Source organism: Giraffa tippelskirchi, chromosome 6 (assembly GCF_054371585.1).
Source record: "Giraffa tippelskirchi isolate mGirTip1 chromosome 6, T2T-mGirTip1v1.2.pri, whole genome shotgun sequence".
Lineage (NCBI taxonomy): Eukaryota > Metazoa > Chordata > Mammalia > Artiodactyla > Giraffidae > Giraffa > Giraffa tippelskirchi.
Genome location: NC_137280.1, coordinates 7,756,711 through 7,784,677, shown reverse-complemented (window position 1 = coordinate 7,784,677; position 27,967 = coordinate 7,756,711). Strand labels below are relative to the sequence as shown.

General features: G+C 36.9%; 1 protein-coding gene and 1 long non-coding RNA gene across 2 annotated transcripts in view; one reads left to right on the top strand and one right to left on the bottom strand.

Moving 5' to 3' along the window:
- Positions 1-589: 589 nt before the first annotated feature.
- C6H8orf88 (chromosome 6 C8orf88 homolog) lies at positions 590-27,967 on the top strand. The gene is made up of 6 exons (XM_081496863.1): positions 590-708; positions 7,112-7,210; positions 9,614-9,687; positions 15,829-15,895; positions 19,716-19,822; positions 27,556-27,967. The coding sequence occupies exons 2-6, from the start codon at positions 7,132-7,134 to the stop codon at positions 27,577-27,579; spliced, it is 351 nt and encodes a 116-aa protein (XP_081352989.1). The 5' UTR covers positions 590-708; positions 7,112-7,131; the 3' UTR covers positions 27,580-27,967.
- Positions 8,650-27,967, bottom strand: part of LOC145509007 (uncharacterized) — a 45,620-nt gene continuing 26,302 nt past the window's right edge. The window contains exons 2-3 of the long non-coding RNA XR_014055779.1: positions 19,606-19,709; positions 8,650-8,925 (exon numbers count right to left, since the gene is read on the bottom strand). This is a non-coding gene — a long non-coding RNA (uncharacterized LOC145509007). The remainder of the gene's footprint in view (positions 8,926-19,605; positions 19,710-27,967) is intronic.

Genomic DNA, 27,967 nt, shown 5'->3' with positions numbered 1-27,967 from the left:
CAACCAGTTTAGTTCCTTTCAAGATGGCGGTCTGTGTGAGCTGTGTATGCCTGTCTGAAGTTAACCACGTCCCTTACTCCCTGACCGCCCTAATCTCAGCACTGCTTTTACTCAGGCCTGGGACAGCGCGGGCAGCGCTCGCGGGGCCTACCGGCCGCTCTGGCGCAGAAGGGGCGCAGTCGTCAGCGCGCCCGAGGCCTGGCTCACAGAAGCGGCCTGGAGCCCCCGCCCGGCCCCCCGAACCGGCGGCTTGCCTCGCCCCCTCCCCGTCTCAGGCAGGTCGGACCGCCGGCTGGGGTCCTGAAGGCTGTTCATGCGGGCACGCCCCGTCCAGGGAGAGCCCGTCAGCACCTCAGAGACGCCTCTCGCCGCCTCCTCCTCGCCCGGCGCGACCTCCAAAGGAGGCAGCGCCGGCCGCTCGCGCCCCGTACGTCCAGGAAAACGCGCGCCGCCAGTTTAACGGTTCAGTTCCCGCCCGACTGCGGCAGCGCGGTAGGTCGGGCGCCCGAGGCTCCGCCCCGCGCGCGCCCCGCGCCCGCCCCGCGCCTCTGGGGGCCGCCGTCTGCCCCACCCCGCGGCTGCCAATCCCGGCCTCGAGCGAGCCGCGGAGCCGTTCCCAGACGGGCACCCCCGGCGCTCCGCGGTCGTGTCTGCACTGAGCGCCGCGACGCAGCTGCTGGCCCCGAAATCCTCCAGGATCTTCAGGCGGTAGGTTGCCGGGGAGGACGGGCCGCGAGGCGAACAGAAATCAGGACCCCGGGGAGTGAGGCGGCGAGTGGGCGCCGACATGGGGGAATTTGGGGTGACGGCGAGAGAACTGGCTGGGGTCTGGGACGAGTCAGGCAGGGCCTCCACAGGGTCCCCAAGAGGGGGCTTTTAGGGCGCAAAGTGGGCGAGCCGGTCGGCGGGAAAGGCGCGGGGGCTGGTGGTAGGGGAAACCGGGCGAGGGGCAAGTGGCCCGGGGAGTTACATTGCTGAAGGAATGTTGATAAAACAAAAATAAAACAAATTGCCCCCAGAAGTAAGTGTGTATGGACACCTGCCCCACGACCTGGTGGTAGGTAAGTGGGATGGTTTGAAGACTTTCTGTGTCCTGGCATCGTCCGTACTAATCAGGACCAACAGTTTGTTTTTGAAATTACTTTAGTTGTTTTTATTAATAATAAAATAAAGAGCAAACGAATAATTAATTACAAGAAATTACATTCTGTAAGAAAAGAAAACCCAGTAAGAATAAAGAAACCAAAGACATATGTGGTCACTTCACAGAAGAAAATCAAATGGCTAATGAACCGTATTTGAAGATATTCTGTGCAACTTGTATGTAAGGATAGGCGTTTTTACGAAAGTTGACATACAATATTTTGTTAGTTTCAGATGTACAACATAATATTTTATCAAAAATTTATAGTTGCTGACATTTTCGAAAAACTGTAAAAATAAAAACTCTGAAAAAGGACAGTTACATCAGTTATGACAACCACCAACACGCATTACCTGGACAGTTTATCCCAGCTAAATGTTAAATTGTATTTGTGTTAAAAGATGATTCATAGGGAAAAAATTTTTTTTGGTCAGAAAGCATGAAACAGAAAACAGAACGCTCTTGGCTTATAACTTTTTGATATTTCAGTTTAAATATTTGATATTTGATTTTTCCTAAATATGACAACCTAATTTGTGGAATATAAAATGTCTTTCAAGTCACAATTAGTTTATCCTTTAGTCCTCTGTATTTCCTTTATTTTTCCTCTTTCAATTTATGCTGCTTAGTTACATCAGCATTTGGCTTTGAGGAATCATGACTTTGTAAAAGAGGTATTTTGAAGTTGAAAACTGAGATTAAATCTTATTTGATATAATCCTATATGGGAAATATCCTGAGATAAATGAAAGCATGTTCTTTTAACTTCTCTCAGCTTATTTCTTAAATTTTATATGCTCTTATTTCTTAATTGCAGCAGAACCATCAGCAGTTTCTAAAGAAATCTAGCATTTAAGTTGTATATTTTAAGTATAATACTTTTTCTAAGTATAGTATGTAGTAAGTATAGTATCTAATGGATTAGAATGGCAATGTACCATGTCTGCAGAATGAGGAAAGCATATTAATACCATAATATATTTAGTAGTCTAAGAAAAATTGAAAATTGAGGAAATGAAAATTATTAGCACACATCAACTTATTTGGAAGGTTTTATACATATAAATGTTCCTTCTTACAATTTTTTTCCGTACAAGTACTGTCCATCCACATGGAGTAGTGGAGTCAGATGTGTTTTACTTGCCAAACACACAAGTTTAGAGACAAGGGCATGAACTTTACAGTCAAAACCTCATTTCTACCAATTACTAACTGTGTGAACTTGTGCATTTCTCTTACTTTTCTTAGCTTCAGGTTTCTCATCTGTAAAGTAACTAATAATGAGTTTCTGCAACAGTTAATGTATGGCTCAAAATTAAATGCGGTAGTATATGTAAAGCATTTAATATGTAGTAAGATCTCAAAAAAATGAAGTTTTAATTAAAAAAAGAAAAGTATATATTGGGTGATGAAATTGTGCCCCATCTGATCAGTATATATGCTTATTATCTCATGGTACTATATTTTAGAAAATTTTAGGTCAATTTATAATTTCAGAGTTGGTGGGCCCTTAGAATTCATATTTAGTTCAACATATTTTTTTTAAAAGAAATATTCTAAGATATAATAAGATATAGTTAGTTATCTAAGAAATAATCTGAGATATAGATATATATATAGTTACTAACTGTATCAGGACACAGATTTCCTGACTTGCAAACCAGTTCTCTATTCATATCACTTGGCCTTAATCAATGTGATACACCATATTAACAAATTGAAAGATAAAAACCATATGATAATCTCAGTAGATGCAGAAAAAGCCTTTGACAAAACTCAGCTCCCATTTATGATTAAAATTCTTAAAAAAATGGGCATAGAAGGAACCTACCTCAACATATTACTTGGCCTTTTAAGATTTGTTAAATATGTGTGAACTTGACAGGAAACTTTAATAACCATTTCTCAGCATGTGTTACTTAATATTATGAATTTTTGAGATATTGGATCAAAATGTCCTTTAAGAAATATTTATACCACAAAACTATATATTTACATTTCAAAGACAACTGTATGACAGACCCACTACTTGCTACCCAGTGGTGTAGGTAGGATTATGGTTTTTTTTATAACTGTTGTTTGTAACACTTGATATCATAAATGCCTACACTAGGTAGGACCAGTAGCTTCAAAGGAAGCTTTTGGAGTTCTACATTAGAGTTTGCTAAAGACTGAAGTTATTTTACATAGTGACTTTGTAGTTCAGCTGTCTTTATTTTTAACACAATTAAAATTAAGAGAATTAAGAATTAATTTTTAAGAGAATTAATTAATTCTTAAGTAAGAATTAAATTAAGAGAATTAAGCTTTGGTTTGTGGAGCCCTGTCCTTCATAAATTATGATGCTTGATCAGTTTTACAATAATAATTGCTTATTATTATATAAGGTAAATACTTGCCTTTCCATTAATAACACTGTTTAAGATATGATGCTGTTATATAGTATGCTCCCAAACTTATTTCCTATAATATCACAGTCTCTATGCAGGCATAGTTTACTTTTAAAAAATCATATTGAATAGAATCATATTGAATTGAAATGAGATGTGAATTTATATATATGGAGCCTTTGCTGTAGTTTCCCTACTACAAATTGAAAGAGTGTGTGCTTGCTAAATTGCTTCAGTCGTGTCTGACTCTTTGCGACACTATGGACTGTAGCCCGCCAGGCCTCTCAATTTGTAGTAGTTTTCCTACTACAGATTGAAAGGGGAAAGGGTTGGTGGGTACAGAAATATCTTTGGTGGTTTTTGTTTGTTTGTTTGTTTATTTATTGTATTGCAAACTCATATAATAGTTTTGTAACTCCTAAACTCTTGAAAATCCCTAGTTTGAATACTGTGGATTTGCTTTGCTCAGCAACTGGAATACACTTTACAACCTACCAACTCAATTTCAGCTGAGCAATGAAAAAAAAGTGTGTGCCAAAGTAGTCTATTGTATTCTTTTCATGGGGAACAGGATGGAAAGTTACTACTACTAGTATTGACATTAGGGTCCTAATTTAAATGGTTAGGATACATATTAAATAATGAAATATTAGATTGCTCTTAGGTCCATGTTAAAATATCTCTTTCACATAGAAAATATTCAATCAATAAAGTAGTTTTTTTCTTCATATACTTTTTTTGTTTCCTATTATATCAAAGTTGTAATGTCAACAAATACATACAGCATTAGTTTTGTTTAGAAGGTTAATCACCTTGCTGAAATACTCGTTAACATACCCATTACAAATCTAGATGGGTGCTAACTTGGGATGTTGTTCAGTTGCTTAGTCATGTCTGACTCTTTGCGACCCCATGGACTGCAGCATGCTAGGCTTCCCTGTCCTCTATCTCCCAGAGTTTACTCGAACTCATGTCCATCGAGTCAGTGATGCCATCCAACCATCTCATCCTCTGTCGTCCCCTTCTCCTCCCGCCTTCAATCTTTCCCAGCATCAGGGTCTTTTCCAGTGAGTCGGCTCTTTGCATCAGATTTGCTTATCTCCAAACTTCAAGAAAAAGTAACTATTTTGTGCTTAGTTATCATTGCTAACTTTGAGAGGTTGTTTATAAATTTATGATTTTAACACTTGAATTATGTCCAAAGGAATTAGATGAAAGCATTTCTTTGCCATGTAAAGAAAGTGATTGACCCCATTTTATACTTAGGGAAACAGTCACTTAGACCAACTTCTACTCACGATTGTATGGTTACAATCATTTTCTGGAAGATTAAGTGAAAATCTGGTGGAGTTTTCTTGATAGGCATCAAAATTTGGAAAACTTTTGATCCATTCAAACATCAGAAAGTTTTCATTAAATAGGCATTTAAATTTATAGATGTATTTAGTAAAACTGATTGTGTTGCAGCTACTAAGATACACAAAGTCAGTTTTTTTTTTACTCCAACTGTCTAATCAATTAGGCTTCTAATAGATTTTTTGTATGATATATTTTAGGAAAATTAATAGTCAAAGTACAATATGGGCCACTGGAGGAAGAAAGAAAATCATTATTGTTGTTACTATTCTTGTTATTTTACTATCAACCATTTGTTAGGAACTAGAGAACTTCATGTGAGTTTCATGTGAGCTTCCCTGTAGCTCAGCTGGTAAAGAATCCACCTACAACGTGTGAGGCCCCGGTTGGATTCCTGGGTCAGAAGTTCCCCTGGAGAAGGTGTAGGCTACTGAGCTTCCCTCGTGGTTCAGATGGTAAAGAATCTGCCTTCAATGCGAGAGGCCTGGGTTTGATCCCTAGGTTGGGAAGATCCCCTGGAGGAGGGCATGGCAACCCACTCCAGATTTCTTGCCTGGAAAATCCCCATGGACAGAGGAGCCTGGGGGCTACAGTCCATGGGGTCACAAAGAGTCGAACACGACTGAGCAACTCAGCACAGCACATATCTTTGGGCTTCCCTGGTGGCTCAGGTGGTAAAGAATCTGCCTGCAATACAGGAGACCTGGGTTCAGTCCATGGGTTAGGAAGATCCCCTGGAGGAGGGCATGGCCACCCACTCCAGTATCCTTGCCTGGCGAATCCCAATGGACAGAGGAGCCTGGCGGCTACAGTCCATGGGGTTGCAAAGAGTCAGACAGGACCGAGCGAGTAAGCCCACACAGAGAACTTGACATGAACTATTTTGTTTAATGTTAATGTTGAAAGAAGAAGAGCAGCAGAAAGAGTGAGGGAACTCCAGAAAACCTGAGTTTATAGATATATGGTGGAACATAATAACGTTTATGAATTCAACAATTCATTGAACACGTAGTGTGTATTAGACACTGTGGTAGCCCTTATAGAGATGCTGTATATTAGATAGTGTGCTAGCTCTTAGAGTGATGGAGCTATGATTTTATCGTCAGCTAATGTAATAAATACCACACTGGAAGAGGGTACAAGGGTGCTTTGTGAATACATAGGAAGGGTACTGAATGAAACCTGGACAGTTCTGCCTGTGTCAGGGGTGGAGAGAGAGGAAGGGACTAGCTTGACTGTAGGGTGTTCACTCTAGAAGCAGTCAAAGGAATAGGAAATAAAACCTATAGAAAAAAGGGAAGTGAAAGGAGGGAAATGTTTTAAAGAGGGAATGTTCAGTTGTGACAGATGCTGAGATGGGTCTCTGGTTGTTGCATGTTATTTTAAATTCTTGTTTTGTGTTTGTGTTTTCCACTTTAATTTATAAAATAGTTCTCTTCAAATGAATGTCATGGTTTTTTTTATTATAAGTTCTATTTTTTTTAGTCCTCTTTTCTTTTATTTTTTTATTGAAGGATAATTGCTTACAGAATTTTGTTGTTTTCTGTCAAACCTCAACATGAATCAGCCATGGGTATACATATATCCCCCCCCGTTGAACCTCCCTCCCATCTCCCTCCGCATCCCACCCCTCTAGGTTGATCCAGAGCCCCTGTTTTAGTTCCTTGAGCCATACAGCAAATTCCCATTGGCTCTCTATTTTACATATGGCAATGTAAGTTTCCATGTTACTCTTTCCATCCATCTCACCCTCTCCTCCCCTCTCCCCGTGTCCATGAATCTATTCTCCGTGTCTGTTTCTCTACTGCTGCCCTGTAAATAAATTCTTCAGTACCATTTTTCTAGATTCCATATGTGTGCGTTAGAATATGATATTTTTCTTTCTCTTTCTGACTCCTTTCACTCTGTATAATAGGTTCTAGGTTCATCCACCTCATCAGAACTGACTCAAATGTGTTCCTTTTAATGGCTGAGTAATATTCCATTGTGTATATGTACCACAACTTCTTTATCCATTCATCTGTCAGTGGACATCTAGATTGCTTCCATGTTCTAGCTGTTGTAAATAGTTCTGCAATGAACAGTGGGATACATGTATCTTTTTCAATTTTGGTTTCCTCAGGGTATATGCCTTAGAGTGGGATTGCTGGGTCATATGGTGGTAATGTCATTGTTTTGTTTGTATATGTGTTAAAGCAATTTGTATTTTTCCCCCCTAAAGTATGGAACCTCAAGATCTTTATGATAATGGAAACCAAAAAGTTGATTGGTAAACCGCTTCAACCAGCAAGACCTATTCGTCATCTGACTTCTCCCCCTGGTGAGTAATCTGGTATCTACATTTAAAAAATTAATTGGCTAATAGCTAATTAGTATTTGAAAGGCCAAATAATACATAAATAATATATGTATAAAATACATAAATAGTTTATGGTGGATATTTAAAGATAATGAAAACCAGTGATCTCTGAAGAATTTAGAAGTATTACCAATGAGGAGGGATTCTTTTTTTATTGAAGTATATAATTGATTTGCAATACTGTGTTGGTTTTAGGTGTACAGCAATGATTCAGATTTATATATATATTAAGTATGAGCTTCCCTGATAGCTCAGTTGGTAAAGAATCCACCTGCAATGCGGGAGACCTGGGTTCGATTCCTGGGTTGAGAAGATCCCCTGGAGAAGGGAAAGGCTACCCACTTCAGTATTCTGGCCTGGAGAATTCCGTGGACTGTACAGTCCATGGGGTCGCAAAGAGTTGGACATGACTGAGCAACTTCACTTTACTTTTCACTTTCATGCATTGGAGAAGGAAATGGCAACCCATTCCAGTATTCTTGCCTAGAGAATCCTGTGGACGGAGGAGCCTAACAGGCTGCTGTCCATAGGGTCGCACAGAGTCGGACACGACTGTAGCAACTTAGCATGCATGCATGTGTTGGAGAAGGAAATGGCAGCCCACTCCAGTATTCTTGCCTGGAGAATCCCAGGGATGGGGAAGCCTGGTGGGCTGCTGTCTATGGGATCGCACAGAGTTGGACACGACTGAAGCGACTTAGCAGCAGCAGCAGCATACCATTTTACATAGTGGCTGCACCCATTTCCATTTCCACCAACAGTGATTGGAGTTGCCCTCACCAGCAATTATTATTTGTAGATTTTTTCATGATGGCCATTCTGACCTGTGAAGTGGTACCTCATTGTGGTTTTGACTTGCATTAAGAAATGGATTCTTAATGGTCTACTAGTCCATAGTCTACCAGACCAGCAAAGATGGGAAGAACAGTTTTTTCTTAAGAGCAACTCATGGATTTTTTTTTTTTATGTCTCATTTTCATGGTTAACAACTGGCTTATGCTCAGAATGATACTCTTAATGCAAATCATGTCCTGTGATTTTGATCATTGCTGAGCAGTCATGCTGGAGAGAGCATTAGCCTTTTAAAAATATACCTAATTGAAAAAAATTAGTCCAAAGCAACACTTACAGATTAGGGCTGTGATTTAGCTGAACAGAAAGTCTTAATTTTTCATGAAATCTAAAATTAAATTTTCTAAAATTAAAATATTTTCTTTTTCCCATAATACTAAACTTTTGGACAAATTCTTGAAATACTTCATATTTAATTCCAAATTGGAATAATAATTTTTTATTCTTTTTCATTACTAGCTATATATACTTATATTTTACATATATGTGTGTAAAAGTTACTTTAATTCTGCTTAGTCCATGTGTTCAACTGAGTAACTAGCTACTTAGAAAAGGGAAAACAGCACTTTTATTGCATACAAAGATAAAGCAGAAAAGATAACAATGACACAGTTCCTCAGTCCCCCACCTGTTCTTCCCTCTGTGGTCCCTACAGAGGAGATTGCCAACACTCTGGTCCTGCTTCCTCGAAGATGGCCGTGACTTAGGACAGACGGGATGAAATGAGGAGATCTTCTGGACCGTACTTTAGCAAGGCTGATGTGACTTGGCATTCTTCTGGTTCACTGAAGAAGCAGTTGTGTAGGGCCCAGTCTCATTTTGTCCTAACGCAAAGGAAATAAAACCACTGTCAGCTACTTGTTTCTATGACTAGCCTTTTTACAGTATCCTCCCTCCCTCATTTGTACAGATTCCATTTTTCACGGATTCTTTCCCTTGAAGACTATTTTAGTGGTAGGTAGAAGCGGGCTGGTAGCCCTGATCTCTCATTTCATTATGTCCTCTTAAGATGTGGACAGGAGTAGGGGTTTATTAAGCAGAAAAGTTAGGTAAGTCAGAAATTAATTTTAGCATTAAAGCATACTTCTGTATTCTCTGGGCAACATACATCCCCAAAGAAATCTACTTTTTCTTCAAGACCCAGACTGAATTATTTCCTTTTGTTAAGCCTTAGCTGTTAAGCCTTAGTTGATATGCCCAAAGCCCAATCTGCTCTCCCCTGGTATCTTCTCTGTACCTGTCACGTAACTTATTTTTATTATAGTCATTATTTATGAGCTTGTTTTAAAAAAAATAGGCTATGAACTCTTTCATCTCTGAACTTTTTTCATGTTTATAAATCCGTTTCCTAACACAGTAGCTGACATTTCACTGTATTGAGTAAATGAACTCTCAGAAAACATTTCAAAACAGTGCCTAGCATGCCCTAGACACTTAAGGTTTTTTAGGTGGTATTATACCATTTATTGAAGTAATAAGTATTTAAAACAGTTTTTTTTTCTCTCCTAACAGGAGCAGTATTCCCTTTCAACTTTCAGAATGAATATCCATACAACACCCAGTACTTACAAACTGGAGTTAGCAGAGTAAGTCTTAGAAGTTATAAAAAATGAAGCGTTACAGACTGGAGAGTGACAGTTGTTAGCTGGCTCTGGTGTGTCAGCTACTATATTAAATGCATCATATACTTTAAAAAGTTATGATATATTTCAGGCATACACGTAAGAGAATAAAATACTCATTATGCCCATTGCTCACCCTTTTCAAATCTCAATATTTTGTTTTATTTAGAAAATTAAAAGAAATCTTACATATATAGTTAAAAACACCTGTATATCCCTAAACCTTCCCATTTTCTTCCTGTACTTCCCCAGGATAAGTATCCTCAATTTGTCATTGTTTCCATAAATGTATTAGTACTTTTGCTATAACAAATAGACTTGTTTTTATGTGTGTGTGTGTGTGTGTGTGTGTGTGTGTGTGTGTATGTAAAGCTACCACATTTCTTGTTCCATTTTTTTGTTGAGGGGTATGACACTTGTTTATATTTTATAATAAAATTATAAATATTTTATAATAAATGCTATTATATAATAAACATCCATCTATATGTTATATTTTATACATGTTTGAAAGGTCTTCTGCAATATAAACCTGGAATAGATTTGCTATATACTGTCAGATTACTCGCCAGAATGATTTGTACAAGCAATGCATTAAGTACTCTGATTTTTCTACAACCTTACCTTGTTATTGTCAAACTTTCACTTTTTTCATGTTTAATGTGTGAGAAATGTATCTTTCTTGGTTTTAATTTTTAATTCTTTATTACTTTGAAATGCAGCGACGTTTTTTATGTTTAATTTGGCCATTTGGATTTTCTCTTGTGATTTATCACTGTGTATTGTTTGCCCATTTTTCTTGGTCTGTGAAAGAATTGTTTATTTTTGTGTATTTCTTTTTTCAAATTTTAAAATCTTTATGTAGTCATATTATCAATATTTTTTTTATGATTTCACTTTTTGTGTCATTGTTTATGACGTCTTCCCTTCCCTAAGCTCAAAAGACATTTTTCCTACATATTCTTCTAAAAAGTTTAAAGTTTTGCTTTAATATTTAGGTATATAATCTACCTGAAATTAATTTTTATATGATATAAATAGAATCTTTTTTCATCTAGTCAGTTATAAAGTACAATTCATTGAATATTCTTTCCATTCTTTATTTATGCCATCTTTACCGTATAAGTCTTTATATAAATAGGGACTGTTGCTGGACTTTGCTTTTCCATTGATCTATTTGTGTATCTCTGTGTCAGTACCTTGATATCTTAATTATTCTTGCTTTATATAAATTTTTAAGCCATTGTAATGTTTTGTTTAATCTGTCCCAGCAGTTAAAATTTACCTACTTAATACAGTAAGAATATTGTATAGTATAATAACTTCCTTTGGATCCCTTGACCTTCTTTTGAAAGCTTTGTAAGTAAAAAGGAGTATGTTAATATTCCAAAACCTTATAAAAAATAAATTAATTAGATTTACTTCTAAGCTTAAAATTTTGTCTGCTGCTCCAAGTGTAATGCAAAAGCTACCAGAACCTATGTCAGAGATATCACATGATTTATAACGAAGGACACTTTTTACCAACTCTTTGTATTTTTTAAACCAACTTTGTTAAGGCATAATTTACATACGTAAAATGAATCCATTCATTCAATGGGTTTTGACAAATATCAATATATACCTCATGTAACCGACCCCACAGTGAAGCTGTAGAACATTTTCAGCTTCCCCAGAAGTGCTCTTTTATTCCTTTTCAGCCATTTCCTCTTTCCTCTTCCATTAATCCTTGTGCTCCCTCCTGCTCCGGGCATCTGCTCATCTGATTTCTTTAGTTTATAAATTAGTTTTGGCTGCTCTAACATTTCATATAAATGAAATCACACAATATATTCTTTGGTGTTAGATTTTTTTGCTTAGCATAATGTTTTTGAGATTAGATATTGGTATGATTTTCTCTTAAATTTGGAATAGTATCCTGCTGTATGAATATAGGATAGTTTATTTATTATGATAAATATTATGAATAATGCTCTGTGGACAGTTGTGTTCAAGTTCTTTGTGGATACATACACACAATAACCAGGAGTGGAATTGATGAATCATGTTGAATCGGTTTAGAAACTGCTAAAATGTTTTCCAGAGTGATTGTACCACCAGCAGTGTGTGAGTGTTCTGGTTACTTCACATCCTTGTTGACACTTGGTATAGTCAGTCTTAATTTTTAGCCATTTTAGTGTGTGAGTAGTTGTATCTCATTGTATTTTATATTTGCATTCTCCTAATGATTAATGTGGAGAAGTCAATGGCAGCCCACTCCGGTACTCTTGCCTGGAAAATCCCATGGATGGAGGAGCCTGGTAGGCTGCAGTCCATGGGGTCACTCAGAGTCGGACACGACTGAGCGACTTCACTTTCACTTTTCACTTTTCTGCATTGGAGAAGGAAATGGCAACCCACACCAGTGTTCTTGCCTGGAGAATCCCAGGGACAGGGGAGTCTGGTGGGCTTCCGTCTATGGGGTCGCACAGAGTCGGACACGACTGAAGTGACTTAGCAGCAGCAGCAGCAATGATTAATGAGATTGAGCATTTTATTTACCATCTGTCTTTTTCTTTTTTACTTTCTGGTGAATTGTCTGTTCAAATCTTTTGCAAGTTTTTACTACTTGGGTTGTATACCTTTCTTTCACTGAATCATAAGAGTTTGTTGACATCAGTATATCATACATGTGTGAATTTATTTCTAAACTTCATTATGTTCTATTGGTTTATAATGTGTTTTTTCCAGCTTGATATATAATTGACATATAACATTGTGTAAGTTTAGGGTATAGAATGTGATGATTTGATTGATACCTGTTTATGTTGCAAAATGTTTACCACAATGAATTTAGTTAAAATATTCTTCATTTCACATAATCACTATTTTGTTGTTGTTTTTGTTGTAGTGAGAACATTAAGATTTATTCTGTTAGCAGCTTTCAAGTATGCAACGCAATACTGTCAACTATAGCCATCTTGCTGTACACTAGATTACCTATCAAACTTTACAGACTGTTGTAGCTTTCTGATAAGTTTTGAAGTCAGATAATGAAAATTCACTAACTAGTTTTTCAGATTTATCTCTTATTCTGGGTCCTCTGCATTTCCACAGAAGTTTTAAATGAACCTGTAAATTTCTACCAAAAAGACTTATTGGAATTCTGATTGTTTGAAAATTAGTTTGAAAAGAATTACCATCTTCATATTATTTTCTGATCCATAAGCAAGACATTTCTCTCTGTGCTTTGTATTTTTTAGAATAGGGGTCTTGAATTCTTGTCAAACTTATAAGCATTTTATATTTTTTAATACTATTGTAAGTGGTATTTTTTATAAATTTCAAATTCCACATTTTGGATGCTAGAATACAGAAATACTATTGATTTTTGTACATTGACCTTGTTAAACTCACTTCTTAGACCTCATAACCTTTTTGTAGCATATTCCCTCCTATTTTTGTCTTTTGTCAGAATTTTACTTTAGCTTATACTATAAATACACAATACATTGTTACTAATTTTTGCTTTTGTATACTATCTTTTAAAATAATTTTTTAAAATATAAGAATGAATTTTATTTTACCTTCATTTATTCCTTTTCCAACACTCTTAATTTCTTTATATAAATCCATGTTTATGTCTGGTATTACCTTTCTTCTGTCTGAACAACTTCTTTTAGTCTTTTTATTACCTCACAAAAATTACTTGAAAACATTGACTTAACAACTTATTATTATTATCTTTCATGGGTCTGTGGCCTTACTGGATTTAGGTGGCCATTTCTCAATAATGTCTTTGCAGTCAGATAGCATCTAGGCCTGGAATGCTTTAAAGTCTTGACGGGATTGGATGGCCCAATGGCTCACTCACATCGCTGGTAGTTGATGCTGGCTCTTGGTTTCGAGTTTAGCTGCCCCATAGACTGGAGGTAGCCCCTACAAACGGTCTCTCCAAAGGCCTTGGGCTCTTTACAGCACAATGTCTGGGCTTCAAGACTAAGGCTTGGAAGCCAGCCTGTCATTTTTAGATTGTCATTTTTAGCCTGTCATTGTTAGATTGGTCTTGAGCAGTCACGGATCTTGCTCAGATTCAATGGAGAGATGAAAGAATGTCAAGAATTTGTGGCCATTTTTGATCTGTTTAAGAGTAATATGAATTTCCTTTCATCTGTATTTACCAATTCATGGCCTTTGCCCATTCTTTTTTTATAGGCTCCATTGTTTACTGGAAGCTCTTTCATACTACCTACAGAAATTAGCTCTTTAAGAGTATTTTTCACGTTTAGATTTTGTCTTTTGATATTCTTTATAAATCTTCCTCTTTAAATTTTCACTCTGAAATGGATGTTGATGTGAATTTGTCTCTTCCTGTCCTCCTTCCTTTATCTCAGTGGTGTGCATTTGTTTAAGATGAGTGAGAGCGGCTGCAAACATTTTTGCTAGAAAAGTAAAGAGGCTCAATAGAATACCTGGGCATACAGATGGGGTATTTTACTACTAATTGCAAAATGCCTTGCCTTGGGGAAAAAAACCTGGTGTTTATTTTGCTTTACTAAAGCCTATTCAGCTTTGTTCGGTCCCTAAACTATCCATTTAGTACTGTGCTTTCCAGCTCAAGGCTGCTTTTCTTCAAATAACATACATTTTTTAGTCGTCATCCAGTTCTAACTCCTATTAATCCTACAAGTATTGTTTAAGCATCATTTCCTATGTAAAGCCTTTCCTGAAATTTCTAAGTCAGATTTGAAGCACCTTCCTCCCATTGTACTTTTTGCATATCTTTATTTAAAGAACTTCTCAAGTTTTATTGCAATTTAGTATTTTATTTTTCTGCCTACCTTTTAGTTTGTGAGTCCTCCAAAAATGAATCCTGGGATGTCATGTTCATCTTTGTATTCCCAATACAAAGCACAATGTCAGTCATGTAATAAGCACTCTGTTTTTGATAAATGCTGCTATTAAGTCACTTCAGTCGTGTCAGACTCTGTGTGACCCCATAGACGGCAGCCCACCAGGCTCCCCCATCCCTGGGACTCTCCAGGCAAGAATACTGGAGTGGGTTGCCATTTCCTTATCTCATTTGATAAATGAGTGGGTTTAAAAAGTCTACTGCTGCCCACTTGGTGCCTTCCTAAGAATTAGAAGAGGAACAGAAAATTATACAAAAATGCAGATTTTGTTAGAATAAGATGCTTTGCTGCCATCTGGTAGGAAATCTGCCATATCCATGCTGTGAGTGGTGCCCCTTTAGATGCACTTCCTTAATAACTGTATGCAGTAGCCATCAGTTTCAAAAGCTGTCTCAACTACCTCTTATCTGTGTACTTTGGGATTTGTTACTAAACACTTTTTGTCTTGATTTCCCTTGCCTGTAGTATGGTGATCGTAATGCTTGCCTTATTTCCTTGTAAGACTATGATAATTAAATGAGATAAGACAATTAAATAAGACACTGTAGAAAATTTTGGTAGGTGTATTTTCTTACATACTATGAAAGATTTGAAATTATCTCCATTTTCAGTGGTTAATATGTTCAGGCATGATAGAATAAATTTACTGTTCTTCAATGTTATTCAGATATGTTGACAAATACAATTGAATACACTTAGGCTATACAACATGGTTTGTTTTAAGGTATACAACCTGATGATTTAATATACAGATTGTGATATGATTACCACAATCAAGTTGACTAACACACACAATTCGTATAGAAACACAGAAGACCCAAATAGCCAAAGCAATCTTGAGAAACAAAAATGGAGTTGGAGGAATTAAGCACCCTGACTTCAGACTATACCACAAAGCTATAATCATCAAAACAGTATTGTACTGTCACAAAAACAGAAATACAAATCAATGGAACAGAGTAGAAAGCCCAGAGATGAGCCTGGGCACCTGTGGTCACCGAATCTATGACAAAGGAGGCAAGACCATACAGTGGAGAAGAGATAGTCTTTTCAATAAATGATGCTGGGAAAACCGGACAGCTGCTCGTAAAAGAATGAGATTAGAACATTCCCTAACCACATGTGCAAAAATAAACTCAAATGGATTAAAACAAAGTGTTATATAAAATTTTAAAACCTTAGATAAAAAGTGTATTTTTTCTTCTGTCAATAGTGTAAGACAAATGGAATGCAAGCCTTTTCTCAAGATCTTAATGAACATCATTCTCCAGTTAAAAAAGGTAAATTTTTACCATAATTACCAACTGTCATAAGAGACTCTTAGCATTCATGTAAAGTTAATATTTGCTTACCTGCAATCCTATGTACATTAGAAATTTTGTTATATTCTTTTGGTTGATTTCTGTATATTACAAATTATAGGTTTGACTGCTCTAAAGAGGAGACTATGATTACAGTGACAAGATAGAAGTTTATTTCTATATCTTCTGTAATATGTAAAATTTTAGGCTGGTATATTAATTCTGTTCTGTGAAGTTGCTGCTAGCCCCAGTATTAAACTGTCCTATGGTTTTACCATCTTTAATACATGGCTTATATCTTAATGCCCAAGATGAATGCCTCTGCTCTGGCCATCACATTCTCTTTATAGCCATCAGGAAGGAAGTAGGGAGGAAGAAGATTCTTACAACTATGACTCAGAAGTTGCATCTGTAACTTCCACTTAATGTTGCATTGGCTGGAACTTAGTCTACAAAGCAGACTGGAAAATGTAATCTTTAGCTTTGCAACCAGCTAACTTTATCACTGAAGCAGAAAGGAAGATCTGCTCTTGGGAAAAACCAATAGTCTCTCCCACACCAGCTACTTTTTAATAAAATAAAGATTTTTTATTAATGTAGTTTCCAAATTTTGTCAACCAACCTATATATATAATTATATGTAATTAAACCCTGTTAACATTTTATTCTAGTACTTAACTCCATATTCTAAATAAAATATTTAAGTTGTTTCTATATTTTTCATTTCTATATTATATTTTGACAACCTCTTTTGGAAGATGAGGGCTTATATCTTCCACATCAGTCCCCTCATTTCTTCAGCCCTTCTATCTACCCTCTCTCCACCATATAGTTAGTTAAGTTTCAGTTAGAGTAGCATCACTCTTTGTATTATATATCACTGTGTAATTGCAGTAGCTTAGCTGAAAGTTACATACCTGTTTCATAAAATCCATCCTTTTTTATGGAGCTCATGTTCACCTTGTTTTTCTATGTAACTATTGTTAATTTTGCCCATCAATTGCTCCAGCAACTCTGCCACACTTACCTACATTTTCCTTATGGTAAAATATATGAATTGGTATTTTTTTCCCTGGAGATGACTTTTCTTTTAGACTACTCCATTATCCAGTTCCAGTATGGATTAATTCATCTTCAGTACTGCTATAAAGCTGTTGTCCTGGAATGAATTTTACTGTTTTTATCTGGAGACATTCTCTTTGCAGTTCTTAGGTTTCTTTTTTCATCTTTTGTATTGAAGTAAAACTCATCATTTAAGCCATTATAAGTGTACAGTATCATGCAACCATCAGTTCAGTTCAGTTGCTCAGTTGTGTCTGACTCTTTGCAACCATATGGACTGCAGCACTCCAGGCTTCCCTGTCCATCAACTCCCGGAGCTTATTCAAACTCATGTCCATCAAGTTCATGATGCCATCTAACCATCTCAACCTCTGTTGTCCCCTTCTTCTCCTTCCTTCACTCTTTCCCAGCATCAGCGTCTTTTCAAATGAATCAGTTCTTTGCATCAGATGGCCAAAGTATTGGAGCTTCAGCTTCAGCATCAGTCCTTCCAATGAATATTCAGGACTGATCTCCTTTAGGATGGACTGGTTGGATTTCCTTGTAGTCCAAGGGACTCTCAAAAGTCTTCTCCAACACCACAGTTCAAAAGCATCGATTCTTCAGTGCTCAGCTTTCTTTATAGTCCAACTCTCACATCCATACATGACTACTGGAAAAACCACAGCCTTGACTAGATGGACTTTTATTGGCAAAGTAATGTCTCTGCTTTTTAATATGCTATCTAGGTTGGTCATAGCTTTTCTTCCAAGTAGCAAGTGTCTTTTAATTTCATGGCTGTAGTCACCATCTGCAGTGATTTTGGAACCCCCAAAAAAAGTCTCTTACCGTTTTCATTGTTTCCCCATCTATTTGCCATGAAGTGATGGGACTGGATGCCGTGATCTTAGTTTTTTGAAAGTTGAGTTTTAAGCCAAGTATTTTTAAGGACAGACTTTTGGGCACAGTGGGGGAAGGAAAGGGTGGGATGATATGAGAGAGTAGCATTGAAACATACACATTACCATATGTAAAATAGACAGCCAGTGGGAATGTGCTGTATGATGCAGGGAACCCAACGCCCGTGATCAGTGACAGCCTACAGGTGTGGGATGGGGATGGAGGTGGGAAGGAGGTTTAAGAAGGAGGGAACATATGTATACTTATGGCTGATTCGTGTTGATATACGGCAGAAACCATCACAACATTGTAACATAAGTATCCTCCAGTTTAAAATCACAAAATTTTTAAAAAAGAAAAGAAAACAACCGAATAGCCAAATAAACAGATACATGATGCAAAGTCTTGAAGGGACCGAAGTGCAAGAGTTTCTTCCCCACAGATTTGATAATATCACTCTTCTGGTATATGGATGTGTTCACCCACCCGGAAACTTTCCAGAGCCTGTACTTTTTTTCTTAAACAGGTTTGTCTTTAAATTTTCATTTATTTATTTTTCACTGTGCTGGATCTTCACTGGGCATGGGCTTTTCTCTGTTTGCGGCAAGCACAGGCTACTCTCGAGTTGCAGTGCGTGGGCTTCTCATTGCGGGGCTTCTCACATTGCTGAGCATGGGCTCTGTGGTGCACGGGCTTCGGTAGTTGCAGCTCCCGATCTCTTGAGCACAGACTCAGTAGTTGTGCACGGGCTTAGTTGCTCCGCGGGCTGTGGGATCTTCCTAGATTAGGATCAAACCCACATCTGCTGCATTGATGGGTGGATTCTTTAATACTGAGCCATCAGGGAAGCCCCCAAACCTTGTAATTTGGGGATTTTCTTGGAGGCTTCATCACATAGGCACGATCTATCTTTAATTCAATCTCCAACCCCTCCCCCCTTCAGAGGATGTGAAAGGTCCACGCTTCTCATCACTGCTTGGTCTTTCAGCTGACCAACCACTACCCAGGATCCTACCAAGAATCATCTCATTAGAACAGAAGACCAAATCACCCAGAAAATTTTCAGGAATTTAGGAGCTCTGTGTTAGGAACCCAGGGTCAAGAAACAAATATTAGAACGAAAGATGCTCTTACTGTTCTCATCACTTAGGAAATTAAAAGGAAAAGAATCTCTGTACCAGGAACCAGAGCAATATATATTTTTTCTATTATTTCACAATATGAAAATCTCAGTAGCCAGTCCTTTCCTGTTAGCATTTTAAAAATTATAGCTCCACTATTTCTGGCCCAGCAACTGTCTAATATAGACCAAGATGGTGATAGTCTCTGATGAGAAATCTGCAGATATTTGAATTGTTGTTCCCCTTAAAGGTAGGGATCCTACCTTGGAACTTTGTCACCATTACCTCAAATAGTCCTTGATTCACAGTAGGTATACAATAGATATTTCTTGAATTCATGTTGATTGTATAAATTTTTCATAAGTTAATACAAAAATATAAAGATAGGCTTATTAGAATTCCATTTTGGCAGGATATGAATTGCCCAATAGGTATTATACCTGCTATATTTTATAAGATTTCTCTACTACTTGTGAATAACCAGATTTAAAAAGCCATGCATTTCCAATTTTCTGAAATTTTTCCATGGTTAATTGGCTTTGTTTCCATGTAAAAGGAAAATTGGAAGTAGTGGATGTTTGTCAGAGTTTATTCCCCTCCCTTCTCCTTTATGTAAAAACTACTTACCATTTTATAAAATAATGGGCTGATAACGGACATCCAGTAAGAAATGAGTCAAAGGTGTTCTGAGAGACTCTGTGCTCTATAACACTATTTTTGATGCTCCATATCTGCAGAGAGAATCAAATACAGCAGAGATTTCCTGTTGAAGCTCTCAAGTGTTTCCATCTGCAGAAAAAAACCAGACTTTCTGCCTGATCATCCCATTGTACTTCAAAAACCAGTAAGTAATTTTCTAATTTTATATCATTTTAACTCTAAATATCTTCTAGAGATTTTCATATTATTTTAATTCTAAAATATTTGCCTTTTAAACATTTTTAATCTTTCTCATTGTGAAATATAATTCAGAAAAGTACCTAAATCTAAATATATGACCAATTATGTAACTAATTACCACTCTTGTCAAGAAATAGGATGGAATTACATTTTAGGAAATATTTTTCTGTTGAAAGGTCATGGAAGGAAATCCTACATTATCTTCTAAAAGTCCTATTGTTTTGTTTTTCAACTAACTTTTGTAATTGATTTTACTGTATATTATGAGATACAGGTGAAGTTTTATTTTTTACTGGATGGATATCTAGTCATCCTAGCAATATCTAGCAAAAGGATAGACCTGCCATCTATTTTTATATTTATGTGTGGTCTGTTTATGGGCTGTCTGTCCTGTTCAATTACTTGTTTTATACAGTAGAACAACATGTTCTGCAACATGACTTTGCTGTTTCTTTGTCTTTATTTTTTTGAAACATTTTATTGCGTATAGTGCGTTAACAATGCTGTGGTAGTTTTAAGTGCATAGTAAAAGGACTCAGCCTTACATATACATGTATTCATTCTCCCACAAACTCCCCTCCCATCCAGGCTGCCACATAACACAGAGACAAGTTCCCTGTGCTGTACAGTAGGACCTTGTTGGCTAGCCGTCTTAAACATAGCAGTGTGTACATGTTGATCCCCACTTCCCTAACCATCCCTTACCCCATTGGCAACCATAAATTTTTCTTGAAGTTTGTGAGTCTGTTTCTGTTTTGTAAAGTTCATTTGTATCATTTCTTTTTGGATTCTCATATAAGGGATGTCATGCTATTTCTGCTCTGTCAGTTACTTCACTCAATATGACAAGCTCTAGGTCCATCCCTGTTACTGCACATGACATTATTTCATTATTTGTAATGGCTGAGTAGTAGTCCATTGTGTATATGTGCCACGTCATCTTTATCCATTCCTCTGTCAACAGACAGTTAGGTTGTTTCCACGTCTTGGCTGCTGTAAACAGTGCTGCAGTGAACGTGGAGGTGCACGTATCCTTTCAGACCATGTGTCTCTCTGGATGTGTGCCCAGGAGTGAGACTGTAGGGTCATATGGTAGCTCTGTTGTTGCTGTTGTTCAGTTTCTCAGTCGTGTCTGACTCTGCAGCCCCGTGGACAGCAGCCATCCAACCGTCTCATCCTCTGTCATCCCCTTCTCCTCCTTCCTTCAATCTTTCCCAGCATCAGGGTCTTTTCTAATGAATCAGCTCTTTGCATCAGGTGACCCACGTATTGGAGCTTCAACTTCAGCATCAGTCCTTCCAATGAATATTCAGGGTTGACTTCCTTTAGGATTGACTGGCTTAATCTCCTTGCAGTCCAAGGGACTGTCAAGAGGCTTCTCCAACACCACAGTTGAAAAGCATCAATTCTTTGGCACTCAGCCTTCTTTATGGTCCAACTTTCACATCCATACATGACTACTGGAAAAACTATAGCTTTGACTATATGGACCTTTGTTGGCAAAGTAATGTCTCTGCTTTTTAATATGTTGTCTAGGTTTGTCATAGCTTTTTCTTCCAAGGAACAAGCGTCTTTTAATTTCATGGCCGCAGTCACCATCTGCAGTGATTTTGGAGCCAAAGAAAATAAAGCCTGTCACTGTTTCCATTGTTTCCGCATCTATTTGCAATGAAGTGATGGGACCAGATGCTACTTTTAGTCTTTTAAGGAACCTCCATACTGTTCTCCATTAGGACCGTACCAATTTATATCCCCACCAACATTTCAGTGTGGATTATTGATAATAGCCATTTTGACTGGTGTGAGGTAGTATCTCATTGTATTTTTGATTTGCATTTCTCTAATAACTAAGTGATGTTGAACATCTTTTCATGTGTTTGTCAGCCATCTGTATGTCTTCTTTGGAGAAACATCTATTTAGGTCTTCTGCCCATTTTTTTCTGGGTTGTTTGTTTTGATGACATTAAGCCTCGTGAACTATTTGTACATTTTAGAGACGCTTGTTGGTCACATTATTTGCAAATATTTTATCCTAATCTGGGGTTGTCTTTTCACTTTGTTTATGGTTTTCTTTGCTGTGCAAAAACTTTTCAGTTTAATTTGTTTATATTTGTTTTTATTTCCATTATTATGGGAGATGGAATGAAAAAGATATTGCTGAGATTTATGTCAGTGAGTATTCTGCCTATATTTTCCTTTGGGAATTTTATTCTGTCTGGTCTCACATTTAGGTCTTTGATCCATTTTGAGATTTTTTTGTGTATGTGTTAAAGAATGACCTAATTTCATTTTTTGACATGTAGCCGTCCAGTTTTTCCAACATCATTTGTTGAAGAGACACTTTTTACCGATGTATAGTCATCCCCTTTGTCATAGATTAATTGGTCGTAGGTGCATGGGTTTATTTCTGGGCTTTCTATCCTGTTTTATTCATCTATTTTTCTATTTTTGTGCCAGTACCATATGTTGTGATTACTATAGATTTGTAATATAGTCTGAAGTCAACAGCCTGATTCCTCTAGCTCTGGTTTTCTTTCTCAAGATTGCTTTGGCCATTTGGGGTCTTTTGTGTCTGTGTACAAAATTTAAGATTTTTTGTTCTAATTCTGTGAAAAATACCATTGGTGATTTAATAGGGATTGCATTGAATTTGTAAATTGCCTTGGGTAGTATAGTCATTTTGACGATATTGATATTTCCATTCCATGAACATGGTATATTTTCCCTTCTGTTTGTGTCTTCAATTTCTTTCACTGGCATCTTATAGTTTTCAGAATACAGGCCTTTGTCTCTTTAGGTCAGTTTATTCCTAAGTATTTTATTCATTTTTCTGCAGTGATAAATGGGATTGTTTCTTGAATTTCTTGTTCTCATCTTCCACTGTTAGTATATAGAAATGCAGTGCATTTCTGTGTATTAATTTTGTAACCTTCAGGTTTATCACAGTCATTGATGAGCTCTAGTAGTTTTTTGGTAGAATCTTTAAGATATTCTATGTATAGTATCATGTCATCTGCAGACAGTGAAAAGTTTAACTTCTTCTTTTCCAATTTGAAGTCCCTTTATTTTTCTTGTCTGACTGCTGTAACTCGGACTTCCAAAACTGTGTTGAAGAAAATTGGTGAGAGTGGACATCCCTGTCTTACCCTCGTGGTTTTAGAGGAAATGCTTTCAACTTTTCACCATTGAGTACAATGTTAGTTGCAGGTTTGTCATATATGGTGTTTATTGTATTGAGGTATATTCAATCTATGCCCACTTTCTGGAGAGTTTTTATCATAAATGGGTACTGAATTTTGTCAAAAGATTTTACTTCATGTATTAAGAGGATTGTATGGTTTTTATTCTTATATGGTGTATCAAATAGATTGATTTGTGTATACTGAAAAATCCTTGCATTCCTGGGATAAATCCCACTTGATCATGATGTATGATCCTTTTAATGTGTTGTCAGATTCTGTTTGCTAGGATTTTGTTGAGGATTTTTGCATCTGTGTTCATCAGTGATTTTCTTTTCTTATGGTGTCTGTCTGGTTTTGGTATTATGGTGATGGTGGCCTCATAGAATGAGTTTGTGAGTTTTCTTTCCTCTGCAATTTTTGGAACAGTTTCAGAAGGATAGGGGTTAGCTCTTCTCTAAATGTTTGATAGTATTCACCTGGGAAGCCATCCAATCCGTGACTTTTGTTTGTTAGAGGTTTTTTTTAATGACAGTTTCAATTTCAGTTTTTGATTGGTCTGTCCATATTTTCTGTTTTTTTCCTGTTTCAGTCTTGAGAAGCTCTACCTTTCTAAGAATTTTTCCATTTCTTCCAGGTTGTCCATTTTATTGGCATGTAGTTGGTTGTAGTAATCTCTTATGATCCTTAGTATTTCTGTGGTGACAGTTGTCACTTCTCATTTTGATTTCCAACTGTATTGATTTGAGTTTTCTCCTTTTTTTTCCTTTTTTTTTCTTGATGAGTCTGGATAAAGGTTTATCAAATTTGTTTATCTTTTCCGAGAATCAGCATTTAGTTTCATTGTTCTTTGCTATGATTTTCTTTGTCTCCATTTCATTTATTTCTGCTCTGATCATTATGATTTTTTCCTTCTATTAACTTTAGGTTTTGTTTGTTCTTTTTCTGGTTGTTTTGGTTGTAAGGTTAGGTTGTTTATTTGACATTTTTCTTGTTTCTTGAGGTAAAATTGTATTACTCTAAACTTCTGTATTAGAACTGCTTTTGCAGCATCCCGTAGGTTTTGGATCATTGTACTTTCATTTTCATTTGTCTTTCGGCATATTTTATTTCTTTTTTGATTTATTCAGTGATCCATTGTTTGTATAGTAACATATGGTTTAGCTTCTTCCCGTTTGTATTTTTTATAATTTTTTTTCTAATGGTTTACGTCTAATCTCATTGTGTTGTGATCTGTGATTGGATAAATACATGGTATGATTTTATTTTCTTAAGTTTATCAAGGCTCACCGCACATGGCTCAGCATGTGGTCAGTCCTGGAGAACGTTCTGTGTGTATTTGAGCTTCTGCTTCTGTGTATTCTGCTGCTTTAGGATGGGAGGTTTTATAAATACCAATTACATGGATCTGGTCTAACGTGTCATTAACCCTGTGTTTGTTTATTGATTTTCTGTCTGGACGATCTCTCCACTGATGAAAGTGAGGTGTTAAAGTCCTCCAGTATTATTGTGTTACTGTCAATTTTTTTCCTTTATGGATGTTAGTATTTCCATTATATATTGAGGTGCCCCTGTGTTAGGTGCATATATTTAACAATTGTTACATCTTCTTAGATTGATGCCTTTATCATTAGGAAGTATCTTTTTTTGTCTTATTGTAACAGTCTTTGTTTTAAAGTCCGTTTTGTCTGATATGAGTGTTGATAATTCCATTTTCTTTTGATTGCACTTGTGTGGTGTACCTTCTATCGCCTCACTCCCCCTGTGTTTGTGTTTCTAGGTCTGAGGTGGTCTCTTAGAGACAGCATGTATGCTTGTCTTGTCTATCTGCCCTACCAGTCTTTGCCACTTCACTGGCACATTTAATCTGTTTACACTTATGGGTAATTATCAATATATATATTTCTACTGCTGTTTTCTTAATTATTTTGGGTTTGTTTTTGTAGGCCTATTTTCTTCCCCCTTCTTGTTCTCTTGTGGTTTGATGACCATCTTTAGTGTTGTGTTTGGGTAGCTTTTTCTTTTGTGTCTTTGGGTTTCCAGAAGGTCTTGGAATAAGAAATGACAGCCCACTCCAGTATTCTTACCTGGAGAATCCCATGGACAGAGGAGCCTGGCAGGCTACAGTCCATGGGGTTGCAAAGAGTCAAACACAACTGAGCACACATGAAGTTTTTTTGGTTTGTTTTGTTTTTAATTAATTGAAGGATAATTGCTGTCAGACATCAACAAGAATCAGCCATAGGTACACCCATGTCCCCTCCCTCCTATCTTCCTCCCCACCCCACCCTTCTAGATTGTTACAGAGTCCCTGTTTGAGTTCCCTGAGTCATATAGCAAATTCCCATTGGCTGTCTGTTTTACGTATCATCATGTAAGTTTCCATGTTAGTGTCTCCAGACATCTCACCCTCTCCGTCCTCCCCTGCCCCATGTCCAAAGGTCTGTTCTCTATGTCTGTTTCTCCATTGCTGCCCTGGAAACAAATTCTTCAGTAACATCTTTCTAGACTCCATATCTATGTGTTAGTATATGATACTTATATTTCTCTTTCTGGCTTACTTTCACCACAGCTTCTTTATCCATTTCTGTTGATGGATATCCTGGCTGCTTCCGTGTTCTAGCTATTATGAATAGTGCTGCAGTGAACATTGGCGTACATGTGTCTTTTTGCTATTTTGGTTTCCTCAGGGTATATGTCTAGTAGTGGGATTGCTGGGTCATATGGTGGTTTTATTCCTAGTTTTTTAAGGAAGTTTTGATATAACAGTAGATATAGCTACAAGTTTGTTTGTTTTTTTTTTTCAAGTTGGTACTCTCTTTCCCATTCAGAGGAATTCCTGTAACATTTGTTGCAAAGCTGGTCTGATGCTTTTGTTTATCATTTTGTTTGTCTTAGCTTCTGTTGGTCTGTAAAGCTTTTGATTTCTCCATCAACTCTGAATGAGAGCTTTGCTGGGTAGATTATTCTTGGTTGTAGTTTCTTCCCGATTATCACTTTAAATATATCATGCCACTCTCTTCTGCTTGCAGAGTTTCTGCTGAGAATTTGGCCTATAACCTTAATGGGAGTTCCTCTTGTATATTATTTGTCCTTTTTCCCTTGTTGTTTTCATATTTTATGTTTGTCTTTGATTTTTGTCAATTGAATTACTATGTATCTCAATGTGTTCTTCCTTAGGTTTATTCTGAGACTCTCTGTGCTTCCTTGACTTGACTGACTCTTTCCTTTCCCATGTTATGCAATTTTTTTTACTGTAATCTTTTCAAATATTTTCTCAGGCCTTTCCCTTTCTATTCTTCTAGGATCCCTATGATTTGAATGTTGGTATGTTAAATATTGTCACAGAGGTCTCTAAGACTGTCCTCATTTATTTCATTCTTTTTTATTCTGCTCCTCAGCAGTTGTTTTCACCATTCTTTCAACTCACTTATCCATTCTTCTGCCACAGTTATTCTGCTATTGTTTCCTTCTAGTGTATTTTATATTTCAGTTATTGTATTTATCTCTGTTTGTTCTTTCGTGCTTTTGCTTAGTTGCTCAGTCGTGTTTGACTCTTTGCAACCCCATGGACTGTAGCCTACAAGGTTCCTCTGTCCATGGGATTCTTCAGGCAAGGATATTGGAGTGGGTTGCCATGTCCTTCTCCTGGAGATCTTCCCAACCCAGGGATCAAACCAGGTCTCCTGCATTGTAGGCAGATTCTTTACTGGCTGAGCTTTCGTTTACCATTTCTTGCATCTTCTCAAACTTTGCCTCTGTTCTTTTCCCCAGATCCCAGGTCATTTTCACTGTCGTTATTCTGAATCCTTTTTCTGGAAGGTTGTCTATCTCCACTGCATTTAGTTTTTTTTGGAGAGGTTCTATCTTGTTCCTTCATCCGTTTATGATCCTCTCCCTTTTTTGTTTAACTTTCTGTGGTTATAGTTTTTGTTTTAGAGGCTGCAGGATTGTAGTTCTTTTTGCTTCTGCTATCTGCCCTCTGGTGAATGAGGCTACCTAGGAAGCTGTGCAAGCTTCCTGATGGGAGGGACTGGTGGTGGGTAGAACTGGGTCTTGGTATGGTTAGCAGGGGCCATGCTTGCTAACACTTTAATCTAGTTTTCTGCTAATGGTTGGGGCTGCTGTCCCTCTCTGTTAGCTGTTTGGCCTGAAGCAACCCAGCCTTGGAACCTACAGGGTTCACATTATTTTGGACAAATTATATACACTGAAATTGAGTTTACTTTTGTTTTTTGCATTAATAACATTGTTTAAAAAATTAGGTACTACAGAAACAGAACTGGTTTGGAATATAATTTGTTTTAAAATGAATTACATATGTTCTTCTATGAAAAACTGTCTTATTTGACAAATTCCAGTTACTTTAAAAGTTTCTATAGAAACATGCATTTAGATCTGCAAACAATAAGCCACAGAATTTGTTCAATAAAATAATTATTAAAAGCTACATTCATTCAACCTAATTGGTAAATTAATATTTTCTTCTTTATTACAGGAAAACAACCAAAGCTTTAAGTAGCATTTTAAGAACATATGTATTTGAAGATAAAGAATTATTCATTTTCTATTTTGGACACCTGCAAATGAAGTGGATCTAGTAACAATAACTGTATTGGACTGTGCCAATTCAATTTATTTTTAATTTTGATGGTTGGGTATTTGGTTTCTCCTAAAATGAGGAAGAGATTTTAAACATTAAAAATTTTCTAATCAGTTTCAGCTTTGTAGGCAGTTCCCTGAATAAATTGGGAGGTAACACTGAAAAGTAAGAATTTGGTTAGTGAAATGGGAAGATTGTATTTACAATTTGAATGCTACTTGCAATCTTTGTTTTTCACCACTTGTAATAATGGAATGGAAACGTAAGCTGTAAAGATTCACAAATATAAAGTATTTGCTACGATGTA

Coding starts and splice junctions, on each gene's coding strand:
- C6H8orf88 (XM_081496863.1), top strand. CDS start 7,132: ATGATAATGGAAACCAAAAAGTTGATTGGTAAACCGCTTCAACCAGCA. Junction 9,688..15,828: donor TACAAACTGGAGTTAGCAGA/GTAAGTCTTAGA, acceptor TTCTGTCAATAG/TGTAAGACAAATGGAATGCA. Junction 19,823..27,555: donor CCATTGTACTTCAAAAACCA/GTAAGTAATTTT, acceptor TCTTTATTACAG/GAAAACAACCAAAGCTTTAA.